At 40.3% G+C, this 13,527-nt stretch overlaps 1 protein-coding gene across 1 annotated transcript in view; it reads right to left on the minus strand.

The window, feature by feature from the left end:
* DNAH6 (dynein axonemal heavy chain 6) overlaps nucleotides 1-13,527 on the minus strand; it is a 364,598-nt gene that overhangs the window by 301,755 nt on the left and 49,316 nt on the right. Inside the window, 7 exon segments of the mRNA XM_054986586.1 lie at nucleotides 846-989; nucleotides 3,732-3,845; nucleotides 7,043-7,171; nucleotides 7,875-8,126; nucleotides 9,261-9,413; nucleotides 10,691-10,842; nucleotides 13,192-13,312. Coding sequence (XP_054842561.1) covers nucleotides 846-989; nucleotides 3,732-3,845; nucleotides 7,043-7,171; nucleotides 7,875-8,126; nucleotides 9,261-9,413; nucleotides 10,691-10,842; nucleotides 13,192-13,312 — 1,065 coding nt within the window.

Consider the following 13,527-nt stretch of genomic DNA (forward strand, 5'->3'; position numbering starts at 1 on the left):
TGCTAGTATTTTTTTTCAGCCTTACTCCCTTCCTCATATTTTCTGTTTTAAATCATTCAAAGCTGAATACACTTTTTATGTTAAATGGTTGCCTACGGAAAATAAAATACACTTTCTCTGAAACTATTCGTGGAATTATTTAAAATAATTCCTTCTCTCTTTCATAATCGCTGCTCTGTGTCAGTGTCAGACTAGGATCTATGAGACACAAGTTTGTCATGGAAACTTGCTGGGTGGCCTTGGGAGAATCACATACTCTCAGCCTAACCTACTTCACAAGGTTGTCACGAGGACAATATAGTAGGGGAATGATGTACGCCACTTTGAGTCCCCACTCGGCAGAAAAGCTGGGTACAAATGAAGCAAATAAATAAACTCTAGTCCACTATCAGGACAGAAGTGAAGCAGCATTTTGTTATGTATGATTGTTCCATAACTCCCAGAGTAACCAAAAAAAAAAAAAGCCAGTATGAGAGTATGGGGTACAGAGAAAGAGATAAATTCTCAATGAAGCAAGTAATACTATCTAGGCATATCTGTAACCTCAAAGTATTTTCATAAATACTTTAGGAAGGATCTCATTTTAATTCATCCTGGAAGCATAACCCCCCATTCCAGTCCACCCACTACCAATCATTTCTCCTTCAATAAAATTATGTAACCACCGAAAAAGCCCTGAGATTTTCTTGATATCCAGTGCTTAGTAGGCTACCAGAGGTTTTATGAATAATATGATTATCATAACTAATGAGACAGGATCTGAACTTTTCATTGGAAAGTTTTTCATTTGAAAGTTGGTCTCCACTGAAACGTGGTGGAAATTCATTTAGGGCAGTCATTTGTACCTTTTCTTTCATACGTTCCACTTTCTCCTTGAGTCGTGGAACAACGTTATTAGGTGGTAAACCTTTTTCCAACTGACTCACATATTTAGCATACTTAGAAACTTGGGTATTCAACAATTCTGGATCCAAGCTATCGAACTTGCTCTGTTGATAGAAGTACAAAGTCATTAAGGAATAGACAAGGATTTTTTACTTAATTTATTATAAAGAGACTGCGCTTTATGAATAGAAGTCTACAGGCTTAGAAGTTGAGTATCTGAGCTTAGGGTGGCACTACTAGTGGATCTGGTCAATGCGCATAGGGATTTCAGCTTTAACTATATATTTAAATGTGGAAACTTATTATAATAAATGTAGTTGAATGCACTGGGAAACAGCTGCCAATTGTTCTACTGACATTGAAGCTTAAAAATTTACACAGCATTGGGACAAAAGTATGACAAATTTGAAAATGAATGTATAATACTCTGATGTTCTATGCAGGTATTGAAAACATTCAGAAATGTACTGATGCACTTCAGACTTTGCAGTCACTAGGTACTACAAGCAGCAAACCTACAAGCAATTGCAGAGATCGCTTCATTTCCTCCTTTCCAGAGGCTGCTGATGGGCCCAGGTTAGTTCTGTAGTGTAGGCCCCTGTGAAGCATTGGAGCATTTCCACCACAGCGCGTGATGTCATTTAAGGAAATGATGTCATCACACTCAGCAGGAGAGCACCCACTGCATGCTGGCCCAGGAGGTTTTTTGCTTCCCAGGCCCATTCCCCTAGCCTTTCCTCTCTCCCCCGTCCAGCCAGCCAGGTGAGTGGCGGCAGGGGGCACAGGATGAAAGCGGGGAACCTCCTGCCCCCACCAGGAGACCTGGCAGCCCTACCATCAACATTTGTTTGTATTTTAGATTTCAGAGGCTTCTGGAAGCCTGGGGCTTTTCTCTGGTTTGTACAAAGGTCTGTCTTTGTACAAAGATCTGTTCATGGCTCCAAACTCTAAATTTACGTATCCACAGATGGGCCATGTTGAGAATTAGGTATATGATGACAGTATTTTGCTGAGCCTCCATGTTTTATGTAAACTGTTTTATGTAAGCTGTTTTATGTAAAGTGCCTAGTCTTTCTAGATGCAGTAGAAACAACAACAAAAAAGCAGCCAGTTTTGATATCAATAAACAAACAAACAATTAAATACAGTAATCAAAAGTTCTGCTTGGAAAATAGCTAGAAATGTGTATATAGTCACCATTATTAAGTTGCTTAAAGAAAGTAGCTTAAAGAAGAAAATGAAAGTTTTTATCACTACTATCCAAGACAGCTATACAAGGAGGGCATGTTACAGCTATACAAAGAGGGCATGTTTAACCCTTTCTTTCTACATCTCTTCTACAATTCAAATGATGGGAGGGAAAAGACAGGAACAAACTTTGTATCTGTTTTTTCCCCTGCCCTGGAGATAATTGCAACTTCAGAACTATCACAAAAAGCCAAGAGAAGAAATGGTTAAACATTTCCTTATCTACAAAACATATTTGTTTACTTTAGTTAGGAAACTTATATGCCACTTCTCAAGAGACCTGCTTGAGGTGGCTCACATAGTAAAAATCATAAAGCAGGTGTTTCTCCCCAGATCAAAGTAGTCACATAGAACAGCTAACTAACTAGATTTTTTAATAAAAAGCAATGGCGAGCAATCTTTTTTTATTGAGATCTCACATAATGTCTTGCTAAAGAATGTCTTACCGATAACACTCAGGTTGCAAACATCATTTACTATCATCTGGGTAATAACTTCAGAAGTGTCACTTACTACAAATATAGTCCTGATACATTTTTTGAGAATACTGATTCTTCCTTATATTGAGATAAACAATAGAGTACAAAAGATTTGACATAATTTTGGTGAACAAAAACCTAAAAATAGCTTCTATAATAGAAGATTCTTCTATGCAGCCCCCCCTGAAAAATTAGTAAACAACCTAGCTTGGAGAAAAAAGCATGTGTAGAAACTTGAGACAATTCATGTATTACTGATACACATCTTGAGTTGTTCTAAATACAAGCAAAACTGAGTAAGAATACAATCAGAAATATATACACACACAAATTCTTCAGGCTTGCATATCATCAGTACATTCTTAAATGAGATAATCAGCCCCTTGCCTGAGTAAGCACGAAAAATACTAAAAACCAAAAGAATAGCAATGATAACTAACTATATACAGTAGCTACCTGCTTTAGCCATGCAGTTTATGGACCTTTTGATTTCAGATCAGGGGGAAAGAACCTCCTTTATGGCAAACTACTATAAACTTTAAATATGTTCCAGGTATACAGCTCAAATATCAAAAATTCAGCATGCAATGCAGACCTGCATTCACACTAAATCATAGAGTCATAGAATCATGGGGTTGGAAGGGACCTCTAGGGTCATCTAGTCCAGCCCCCTGAGTGCTAATTCATTAAACTCAGCTATTCTGTTTTTGAGATTTTTGAAGCATTTCTACCAAACAATTCTTCTTCTCCTCTCTTACATTCAGTTTGGGCATATCAGGGGAAGAAGCCACAGAATAACAACATAATGATGATGGCTTCCTTTGATTAACAGCGCCACCCTAAGCAGAATTACATTTTTCTGAGTCCAGTGAAGTCAGTAGTCTTGTGTGTAACTCTGCTTAGGATCACACATTTAAGGAGCACACTTAAGCAGGTCTGCTCAGAAGTAAGCAGCGTATGGAGCTTACTCTCAGGAAAGTATGTTTAGGATTACACCCACAGTTACTTCATGACCTGTCCGCTATAAAAGGTATCTATTTTTTTAAAATAAGCATTTCGATGGATAATTGCCATACAAGTTCTTTATATCTGTTCATTTAAAGAATACATGCCGTTTACCTCCATCCAGCCTTCATCAAGTATTGCCCATTCAGAGAGAGAATCCCATAACAGCTGTTTCAGTTTCAGCTCTGCACAAACTTCCTCCAGAGCATCAAATTTTGTCATTTCCACCTTTCAAGAAAGAATTGCAGATTATGAAACAGAACTTTGACACGTAATGTGAAGGTTTATTTTTATCAATTGCTGAAGGGAATACAAGCCAGGTTTACTCCTTCTCACTTGTTCTAAGGGCAAGACTATGCAAATCAGCTGCATGACCAGTTACAGGACAAATGGTGACAGCAAAAAATCACTTAGAATACATTGTACTGATAATGAAACACACAGAAAATTTGAGAGCAGACCTGGCGAGTGGCCTGAACAAGAAAACTTAAATATGAGAATACAGAAAATACACTTGATTTCAATGTTCCAACAACCATACAGCACTATTGTAAGTAGTTATACCTTTCTAAGTCCACTGAAGTCAGGGCTTTTTTCCTGGGAAAAGAGGTGGTGGAACTCAGTGGGTTGCCAGAACAGGGGGCAACTCTTGGCATGTGTGTAAAGTGCACGCACGCCCCCAGGACCGCACAATGACGTCACTTTGGGTCAGCTGGAACAAGGGGTGAGTTATTTAAAGTTTAAATCGCCCTTGGTGAAAATGGTCACATGGCTGGTGGCCCCGCCCCCTGATCTCCAGACAGAGGGGAGTTTAGATTGCCCTCCGAGGCCACCAGGCATGTGACCATTTTCAAGAGGTGCCAGAACTCCGTTCCACTGCATTCCAGCTGAAAAAAAGCCCTGATTGCAATGTTAATAGAAGTATCCAGGGTGGGCTGAATTCCCACCATCCACCAAGAACAAACAGTCACGGAACATACCAATGTTCCATTCTCTGTCAGTGAAGTAGAGAATCCAGGCCACCATGTGGACATTCCTGGGTGGACTGATTCACTATGGATGTTCTGAGAGAGAAAACCTGTCGAAGCACCCACCAACCCAATGCAGTATCAGCCAGTCTGGTTAGAGTGCTGGACTAGGTTCTGGGGGAATCAAGTTCAAATCCCCAGTCTGCCATGGAAAAGCTTGCTGGGTGACCCTGGGCCAGTCTCACACTCTCAACTTAACCTACCACGCAGGGTTGCTGTGAGGATAAAATGGAGAAGAGCAGCCCCTGTTGGGGAGAAAGGTGGAGTATAAATGAAGTTCTGGACACATGAAAAACAGGGCAGTATCACTCGTTTCCCAGGTGCACAACTGTCAACTGTGGCTGTCAGGAATGAATGTAACCTGTTTTGTTACAGTGCTGTCAGGCAGCTGCCACCTACTATTTAGGATACAAACAACCTCTTTGTTTCTTAAAAAACACTGTGTGTTAAATCTGCTGAGTGTTTGGCATCTACTGCAACCAGAGTTCAAACAAGTAATGGATTTTATAGCCTCTATCTACTTGGCAAGCAGAGCCTTACAGAATCTTAAAGCCCCAACATGTCATAAGCTTCCAGGACCTGGAGCACTGCAGTGGTTATACCAGAGATAGGTTCCAATACCTGCTTGCTATAGGACTCACTAGGTGACCTTGGTCCAGTCCTTCTTCCTCAGCCTTAACCTACCTCACATAGCTATTAAAAAGATAAAATGAAGGAAGGTAGAACTATGTATACAGCCCTGGGTTTCTTGGAGAAAGTGTGGGATAATATATGACAGATAGATGTTAGTCTATTGGTTAAAATGTGTGTGTGTATACATGTGCACACACAAAGAAGACAGCAGTAGTCACAGAATCACAGAGTTGGAAGGGGCCACACAGACCTTCTAGTCCAACCCCCTGCCCAATGCAGGATGAGCCTAACGCATCCCTGACAAATATTCATCCAGCCTCTTCTTGAAAACTCCCAGTGAGGGGGAGCTCACCACCTCTCTAGGCAGCTGATTCCACCTTTGAACTACTCTGACCGTGAAAAAGTTTTTCCTAATATCCAGCCGGCCCTTTTCTGCATGTAATTTAAGCTTGTTGCTTCGGGTCCTACCCTCTGCTGCCAACTGGAACACCTCCTTGCCCTCCTCCAAATGACAGCCTTTCAATTATTTAAAGAGAGCAATCGTGTCCCCCCTCAACCTCCTCTTCTCCAAACTAAACATTCCCAAGGCCTTTCCTCATAGGGCTCAGTCTCCAGACTCCTGATCATTCTTGTCGCTCTCTTCTGCACCCACTCAATTTTGTCCACATCCTTTTCAAAGTGAGGCCTTCAGAACTGCACACAATACTCCAGGTGTGGCCTGACCTCCTGTGATTTCGATGCAATGGCCCTTTGTGGCATCAACTTGCCACAAGATTCTTTTTTCAATTCAGCTGCAACAAACTAACATGGCTAGATTGTGATAATTCACTATTGGCAACTGAGGCAAGATAAAAGTCTTGCTTGTGGTTCCAGTCATTATACTAGTTAAGAATTATCCTTGAAGCTGCAGTGGTAACCTTAATGATATCTGCACACTGAACAACTGCTTCCTACAGATAGGTCTTAATACCCAATATTACAGATTTAGTATCAAAACCATTGTACCTTTGTGCAATTCAGAAGTAAAAGGTATTGGAGAAGCTACAAAACTGTGCATATGTACTTGATAATTCCACTGGAGTAACCAGGACTTATTTTTGAGTATATATAAGAGTTGGCAGCTAGGGTACTGTGGAACCTTAAAACTCTGTGCAGTAATCAAAATCTAGGCTGATGACTTAAACTAGAAAGTTCTCCAATTTAAAAAAGTATTTCTAAAGGGCTCTGGACACATGAAGCTGCCTTGTACTGAGCCAGACCACCGATCTTTTCAAAGTAAGTATTGTCTGCTTATATTGGCAGCAACTCTCCAGGATTTCAAGTAGAGGTTTTTCATATCATTGACGAGTTGATCATTCGAGATGCTGGAAAATGAACCTGGGACCTACTGCACGCAAAGCAGATATTCTACCTTAATCCTGCCCTTTCAGCAAGAATCACAGAGAAGGGTGTATTTTTGTTTCCATTTTTCCCTATGTTATTCTCTCAGCAATTCTGTGAGGAAGTCAAGCAGTGAGATGGCAACTAGCCCAAAACAGAGGCCAAACTGTGTGACTCTGCAACAGCTCTGTTCAATAGCACAAGCAGGTCTACCTGTATGTAGGTCATGGAACACGTCTTCTCAAGCCATGCCATTTAATTCAGCGTGGTGGCTCTGAAGCATGTGGACATAGGATTGGAGGCTAATAACTTATGCTATATGCTTGGATCTGCACAGTGCAGATTTCCATTAAGCCAACACACATGAACCTCTAAACAAATTACCTTAAAGTTCTTTTGATATGACTTGTACTGGAACGCACGTTTCTGTAGCTCATCAAGAACATCCTGCATATGTGCTAGAAGTTGTCTCACTCTGTCTTGGTCAGCAGTAATATCCAAAATCTGAGGGTCCTGTTGAAAATCAAAACCCAAAACTTGGTTACTTTTACATTTAGCTTTCAAAGAAGTGCCAATAAAAGTGCTTGGTGTCAAAAAAGAAACTGAGCTCTGTGAAGCATATTATCAAGATCTAAATTGCAGTACTTTGTATGTTTCTATTGTAAGAAGCATGTGATCATCCTGCTCAACTTCTCTCTACTATTCGCACGGCTTGTTCCAAATGGCTGATTAACATTGGCTCAATAGGGTTGAATAACCCTTTGCCTCTTTCTTTACTCCTGGAAGAGGGAATCAGTGGGCAGAGTTCGCCCCTTGGGAGCCACATGTGGCTCTTCGACATGTTACCTGTGGCTCTTCTGAGCACTGTTCACCAATATGACCCCCAGTGTTTCAAGAAAGCAGGCAAGGCCCTTGCCTGGTAGGGCTTGTGTTTGGCAGGTGGTTCTCAACTTGAAACAGCTGCTGCCAGAGGAATGGGTAAACCAAAAGCTTTTATGAGGTACAGGCCTCATGCAAGGAATGGAAGAACCTGCAGCTCTTTTGGTAGACGGCAACCGTGAATGCGGCTTTTCGTAAGTTGCAGAGTTAGTACCACTGTATTAACTATCAGTTGTCATATACCTTTGTTCTCTAGCGTAGCAATCACCTCTACTAAGCAGCAAGAGACATATATAGTGCTGTTGTAATGGTAAATTTTGTAGCCTTATGTCTATACCTCAGCTTCGCGTTTCACATCTTTAACCTCTTCATTTAGTTCGTGAAGGTCTTGGTCTAAAAGTTGACAGAATTTAACGATGCTGGCATCTCTTTCACCCACAGACTTGTCAATTGCATTGCGAACAGTAACAATGGATGGTTTCAAAGTTGCAAACAAAGCAAAATCTTCAGGAGGAGCTGGAACTGCATACAGTTCAATAAGCTGATACATCTCTGTCACTACTTTTGATTCATCTTCAAGAGTTTCAATCTGGGGGATGAAAATCAATTATTCCTTGATTTATTTTGAAAAAACATCTTAAGCCAAATCAGTACCACTGGCAGTTTTAAACTGCCATAATATACAGTATTAAATGTAAAAACTAAAAACTGACACACATCATCTCTAATTTGTTTAAAATGACATAAAGACAGGCAATTCTACTTATCCATCTATAACACCGTTTACCAACTGCTTATATTACGCTCTTAATATGTTCACAAAACAGAATCCAAGCTGGTGCTGTGCAGAGGAAGAAGATACAACTATCCTATAGGAGAATGCTTGGATCTAAATGGCTGGGTCGCCAGGGACAGTGAGTTGTTTTAGCCCCTTCCATAATGGCACTGTCCTGCATGGTTGCTATTCATTCAGGTATGAAAAAAGAAAGCATGGGATGAAGGAACACTGCTGCAGTGAGGAAAAATTCTGCTATCCATTTCTGACTTTTGGTTTGGCCTTCACAAACTGCGTTCTCCAGTGTGCTCCCAACAACACGAGGGATCTTGGCACAAACACTTTGCCCATCATGATCATGGGAGCAAAATGACTGAAGAAATCATTTAAGGAGGGAATTAGGTGGCCATACTTGGGGAGGGGATGAGATAATTTCAGAGGTTACGCTTCTCTCGTCTCTTTCCCAGCAGTGGAAAAGAGGGGTGACAAAGCACAATTCCCCTCTCTCAGTCAACTTTTATTGTAGATAATAGAGAAGGGCAGAAGGCTATGCTCCAACAGGCTGCAGAATGGGAAGGTGGGGGGCACAGTGTTCCTTTCCCCAGGGACATCCTGCTTGGAGGTTAAGTGAACTAATGCAAGTGGCACAGAGGGGGCTGCTAACCTGCTTATATACTTCCCAGAGGGCAAGTGGCAGGCCACTGTTGGAAACAGAACGCTGCATGAGATGAACCTTTGGTCTGATCCAGCTTGGCTCTTCCTGCATTGTTTCTTAATTAAAAGTAAGGAGCACAGGGCTCTCAATGTACATGAGCTATGGGCACAAAGAAGGTAAATGTGAAGGAAGTTCAAAAGCAAGCAAAGCACAGTTCTCTTCCACATAGAAAGCGGCAAGTACTTTCTAAGATAGTCAATGCTACTTAATCATAGACGTATAAAGAAACATACCCTGTCTTGTATTTCATCAAGGAAAATCAAGGAAGAAACATATTCTGTAGTGGTAGTTGGCAGAAACTCAAGTTTAAATTTGGCATCTTGGGCCTCAGCTAGAATAGCGGACACTTTTTTCTTTGCAATGATGGGAAGCATTTCATTGATAACCTAAAATGCAAAAGCAAGTTTTAAATGGCATAAAGTATGTTGGAAAAATTCAAGGGGAAAAAAGCAAGTTTCCACAAGCGATTTATGATGCTGACACTGTCCCAAAGTACTATCATTTTGGAAGCTGATTGTTTCTCATATCAAATCAATAACTGGTTATACTGTTCCTTTACAACCTGAGTTAAGTCTTCTTGGTCTCTGGGAGGACCCTACCATTCCTAACATAAGAAAACTGTTAATCTCTGTTATGCTTTCTGCAGCTAAAGCCTTAATCGCTACATCTTGGAAGAATGACAAACTACCATCTATATTAATGTGGCAAAAGAAATTGTGGGACTTTTTTATTATGGACAAGGTCTCAGACAGTCTACAAACCATAGAAAATCCGTCATTCCAGTCAACATTTCTGGAACAGTGGTTGCTGTTCTTAGATTACTTTAATAATTTAGATCAGTCAAAGCCTTATGACACGTCTATAAATTGTTCCTTTGTATTTTTCTAGAATGTTAATGTATGTTTAAATCTCTTGATACCAAAGTTTGTAGGCCTAGATGTTGTTTATTCCGTGATATGTTTACACCATGTTTTTCTATTGATTGTTGTGACAGTTATTTCAGAAAAAGTTCTATAAATAAACAAAAAATTTAACAAAAAGATGGATAACCGTGTTAGTCTGTCAGTAGCAGTAAAAAAGAGCAAGAGTCCAGTAGCACCTATAAGACTAACAAAATTTGCGGTAGGGTTTTGTGAGCCACAGTTCTGAAGAAGTGAGCTATGGCTCACAAAGCTCATACCCTACCAGAAAGATGTAGAGAAAGGAGAGCATATGGATGTCAGGAAGAGGGAAAGAGGAAAGAGTGTGGGGAAGGAGATACAGCAAAAGTGTAGTACCTCCCACAAGTCCTTGCAGATTCCCCACCACGCAGGTGGCCATGAGGAGAGGCTGCTGGGGGAGGGGGCAACAGGGGAAAGACAGAGGGCAGACAAATGGGGATGGGAAGGAGAAGAGGAAGCAGAAAAAGAGGAGAGGCTGTGGGGAGCAGGGAAAGGAAAGAGGACATGGTGGGAGAGCAGAAAATAAGATGCACCCCACAAGTACTTGCAGATCCCCCTTTTACACAGATTGGTGATCCCAGCAGGTCGTGCAGAGAGCAAAGGTGAGTGAAAACACATATGCGGCACAGTATGTCTCCCTGCCTTCAGTTACTACACCCATTGCAGTTATTTGCCTTAGCAGATCAAGAAGAAATTATTTTTATTAATACAGATGGATTTACCTCCAAACAGCGCTTTGGTGATGGAATTAACTTGTCTTTCAATTTTTTTGCATCTATAAGGAGCAATCCTAAATTTCTCTTCTGCTTTATGGCCAATGCTTCTTTATGTTGTTTGTGATACTTCTCCATTTGTCCAGCAAAGAATTTAACACCTGTATGTTTTATTTAGAATGTAAAATAGAATTATCAATCAACATCATGTCCAAACAACACTGTGAACAATTTTCCAAGAATATGCAATTTAAAAAATGAATGCAAGACTTTCTTTTTAGTCTTTTATTAGGGTGCCAGAGTGGAGCAGTGGTTTGATTACTAATGTAAGCTCAGTCGCTACCCCTCAGACTAACCTGCCTGTTCAAGAGAAAGGGAAGTGGGTGGGGAATGTGTCACTGTCAGGTTCTGGCAGTGAGATCCCCCTAATACTCCACTGCTCACACTCCAGGGTATGAGTTACAGTAACTTTATTAGAGATCCATCAGCATACTCAGACAAGGTCATTGGCAGAAGTGATGTATGGGAGTTTGGAGGGGTCAGTTATAGGGGAAGATCCCGCCTTTGGGATAAGGATGGTTGAGATTCTGGCACAAAAGGGTTAGGAGGGGGAGGAAGGGCTTTCAAGACAGGAGGGGGGAGGGACTGGAGGAGAGAAGCAAAAATGAAGTCATTTTCAGGTCCCAGGCTCAGCCGGCCTTCAAGGACACTCTCAGGCAGCTATGAAAACGAAAGTAGACGCCACCATAGGCACCTGCGAGATAAGCAACTCTCAGTCAAGCAGACTATCAATAGGCAACTTCGTGTACTCTCAGAGGATACTTATCCAGTACAGAACACAGAAAATACTCATGGCAGATATGTAGACAGACATATATGACAGTTACTCTGTGCTCCTTAGAGGAGAAGTAAGGTAAAAATACAATTAAGAAGTCAATTAGAAAAAGTAAATATTCCAGCTGCAATATTCACGGTCCAGTTCTATGCAGAGTTATTCCAATCTAAGTTCACTGGTTTCAATAGGCTTAGATTGGAGTGACTTTCTATAGGATTGTGCTGTAAATGTTGTAAACAATATGCATTTGCATTTATTTATTTATAATACGTTTTTCTCCCCAGTTGGGATCCAAAGCAGCTTTGACCATCATTCTCCCCTCCTCCATCTTCTGACAACAATCCTGTGAGGGATGCCAGGCTGAGAGTTTGTGAGGGGCCCAAGGGCACCCAGAGAGCTTCCATGGCAGAAGTGGGGATAGTCCAACATTGTATCCATTATGCCATGCCAGCTCTCCAGCATAGGAAACTGCATATTAATAAAATAACAAAGCATGATCCTTTCCCTAAATTAAAACTAAAGCTTTTCAAAATGAAATTATCAAGAATAACCATCTTTTCAAGAAGTAGGACAGAATCCTTTTCTATCCCCACCTTCTGCAACTATGTAAACAAACCAAAGGATTGGCATCCTTATTATGCTGGAATATCTCAGGTCATGTTATGGAAGAAGTCCAATCTTATAAATAAATTCCAACATTCACTCTCTTGGGCTTTGCATGCTAAAAAGATATCTATGAAAACCAAGAGTACAGTTGCAATTTTGAGGAAATGTTTTTTCACCACAAGTGCTCAATATGTTCCTGCAGCTTTGGATGCATTTCGGGCAAAAATAACTTGTGTTATTCTAGTGTTATTCTTGTGCTGTTCTAGTGTATGCTGTTTTGTATGCCGTTCCAGTCTGGATACATGTCCAGATAAAATACAGACAAATTTTCTTAGATCAATTTTAGCGTGTCCTAGAGGTATTGCATCATCTTCCTTGTTAATGGAAACTGAGTTGGTTAATGATATTAAATATTGGCTTGTAATTAACCTAGAGAGTAAGGAATCAGTGATTTCACTGTCAGTATTAGATTCTTTTAAACCTGGATTGGGTCACCTGCTCATAGATTGTGACTCTGTTGGCTTTAAGAAAGACTGGTGCTTATAGTTTGGTAAGCACTCAGCATTCTTCTAGTGGAAGAATGTCATGGACTTCAGGAAGAGACGTGGCGTGTACGCTCGCCCATGTATTTTGGATATTCATATTTTTATCAATACCAATTACCATATTATTTTTATGGTATTACAGTACCATGTTATTGGAGACTTTTTTCTTGCTAGAAGGAACTTCTTGCTAGAATGACTTCCAGGAGGATTGACCTTTCAAATAAGTACTGGCTATTCAAAACTAACTCCCAATTTGGTATTAAAAAGAGAAAAGATGTCCTCTTTTCCCCACAGTTAAAATGATAATCACGGGCGATGGGAAAGGGTTCAGCAAAGATCCTTATTATAAACTCCATTCTGTTCATGGGGGTTTGCTACCAAGCTAATGACTTCTAATGTTAATGGGGAGGGGCATCTTAAATGTCCACAGTGTAAACTTTTCAGAAGCATCCAATAATAATGCAAGTTGAATTATACAACCTGTATTACATATTGACTGGTAACAAGTAAACAACAACATTTACCAGGTTCTTCCTTTTTCAGAGCATCCAAATCAAGGCTTTCATTTTCTCTGAAAAATGATCGAAAATTTTCAAAAGTAGCTGCATATATGTTGGCTGCTTCAAACGCTGAATAGACTGTCTCCTAAATAATAACATAGTTTAAATTATAATAATTTTAGATATGTTCATACAATTGCCCTTTTCCTTATTTAATATCTTTTATTTATTTCAAAATTTACCCCCCCCCCGCCCAAAGCTCAGAGCACCTTACAACAGTAGGCAATAAAAAACACAATAAAATCCAATCTGCACAGCAAACAAACATATCGACCAAGCAAAATTAACATGCAATACAAA

Source organism: Eublepharis macularius, chromosome 8 (assembly GCF_028583425.1).
Source record: "Eublepharis macularius isolate TG4126 chromosome 8, MPM_Emac_v1.0, whole genome shotgun sequence".
In the NCBI taxonomy this organism is placed as follows: Eukaryota; Metazoa; Chordata; class Lepidosauria; order Squamata; family Eublepharidae; genus Eublepharis; species Eublepharis macularius.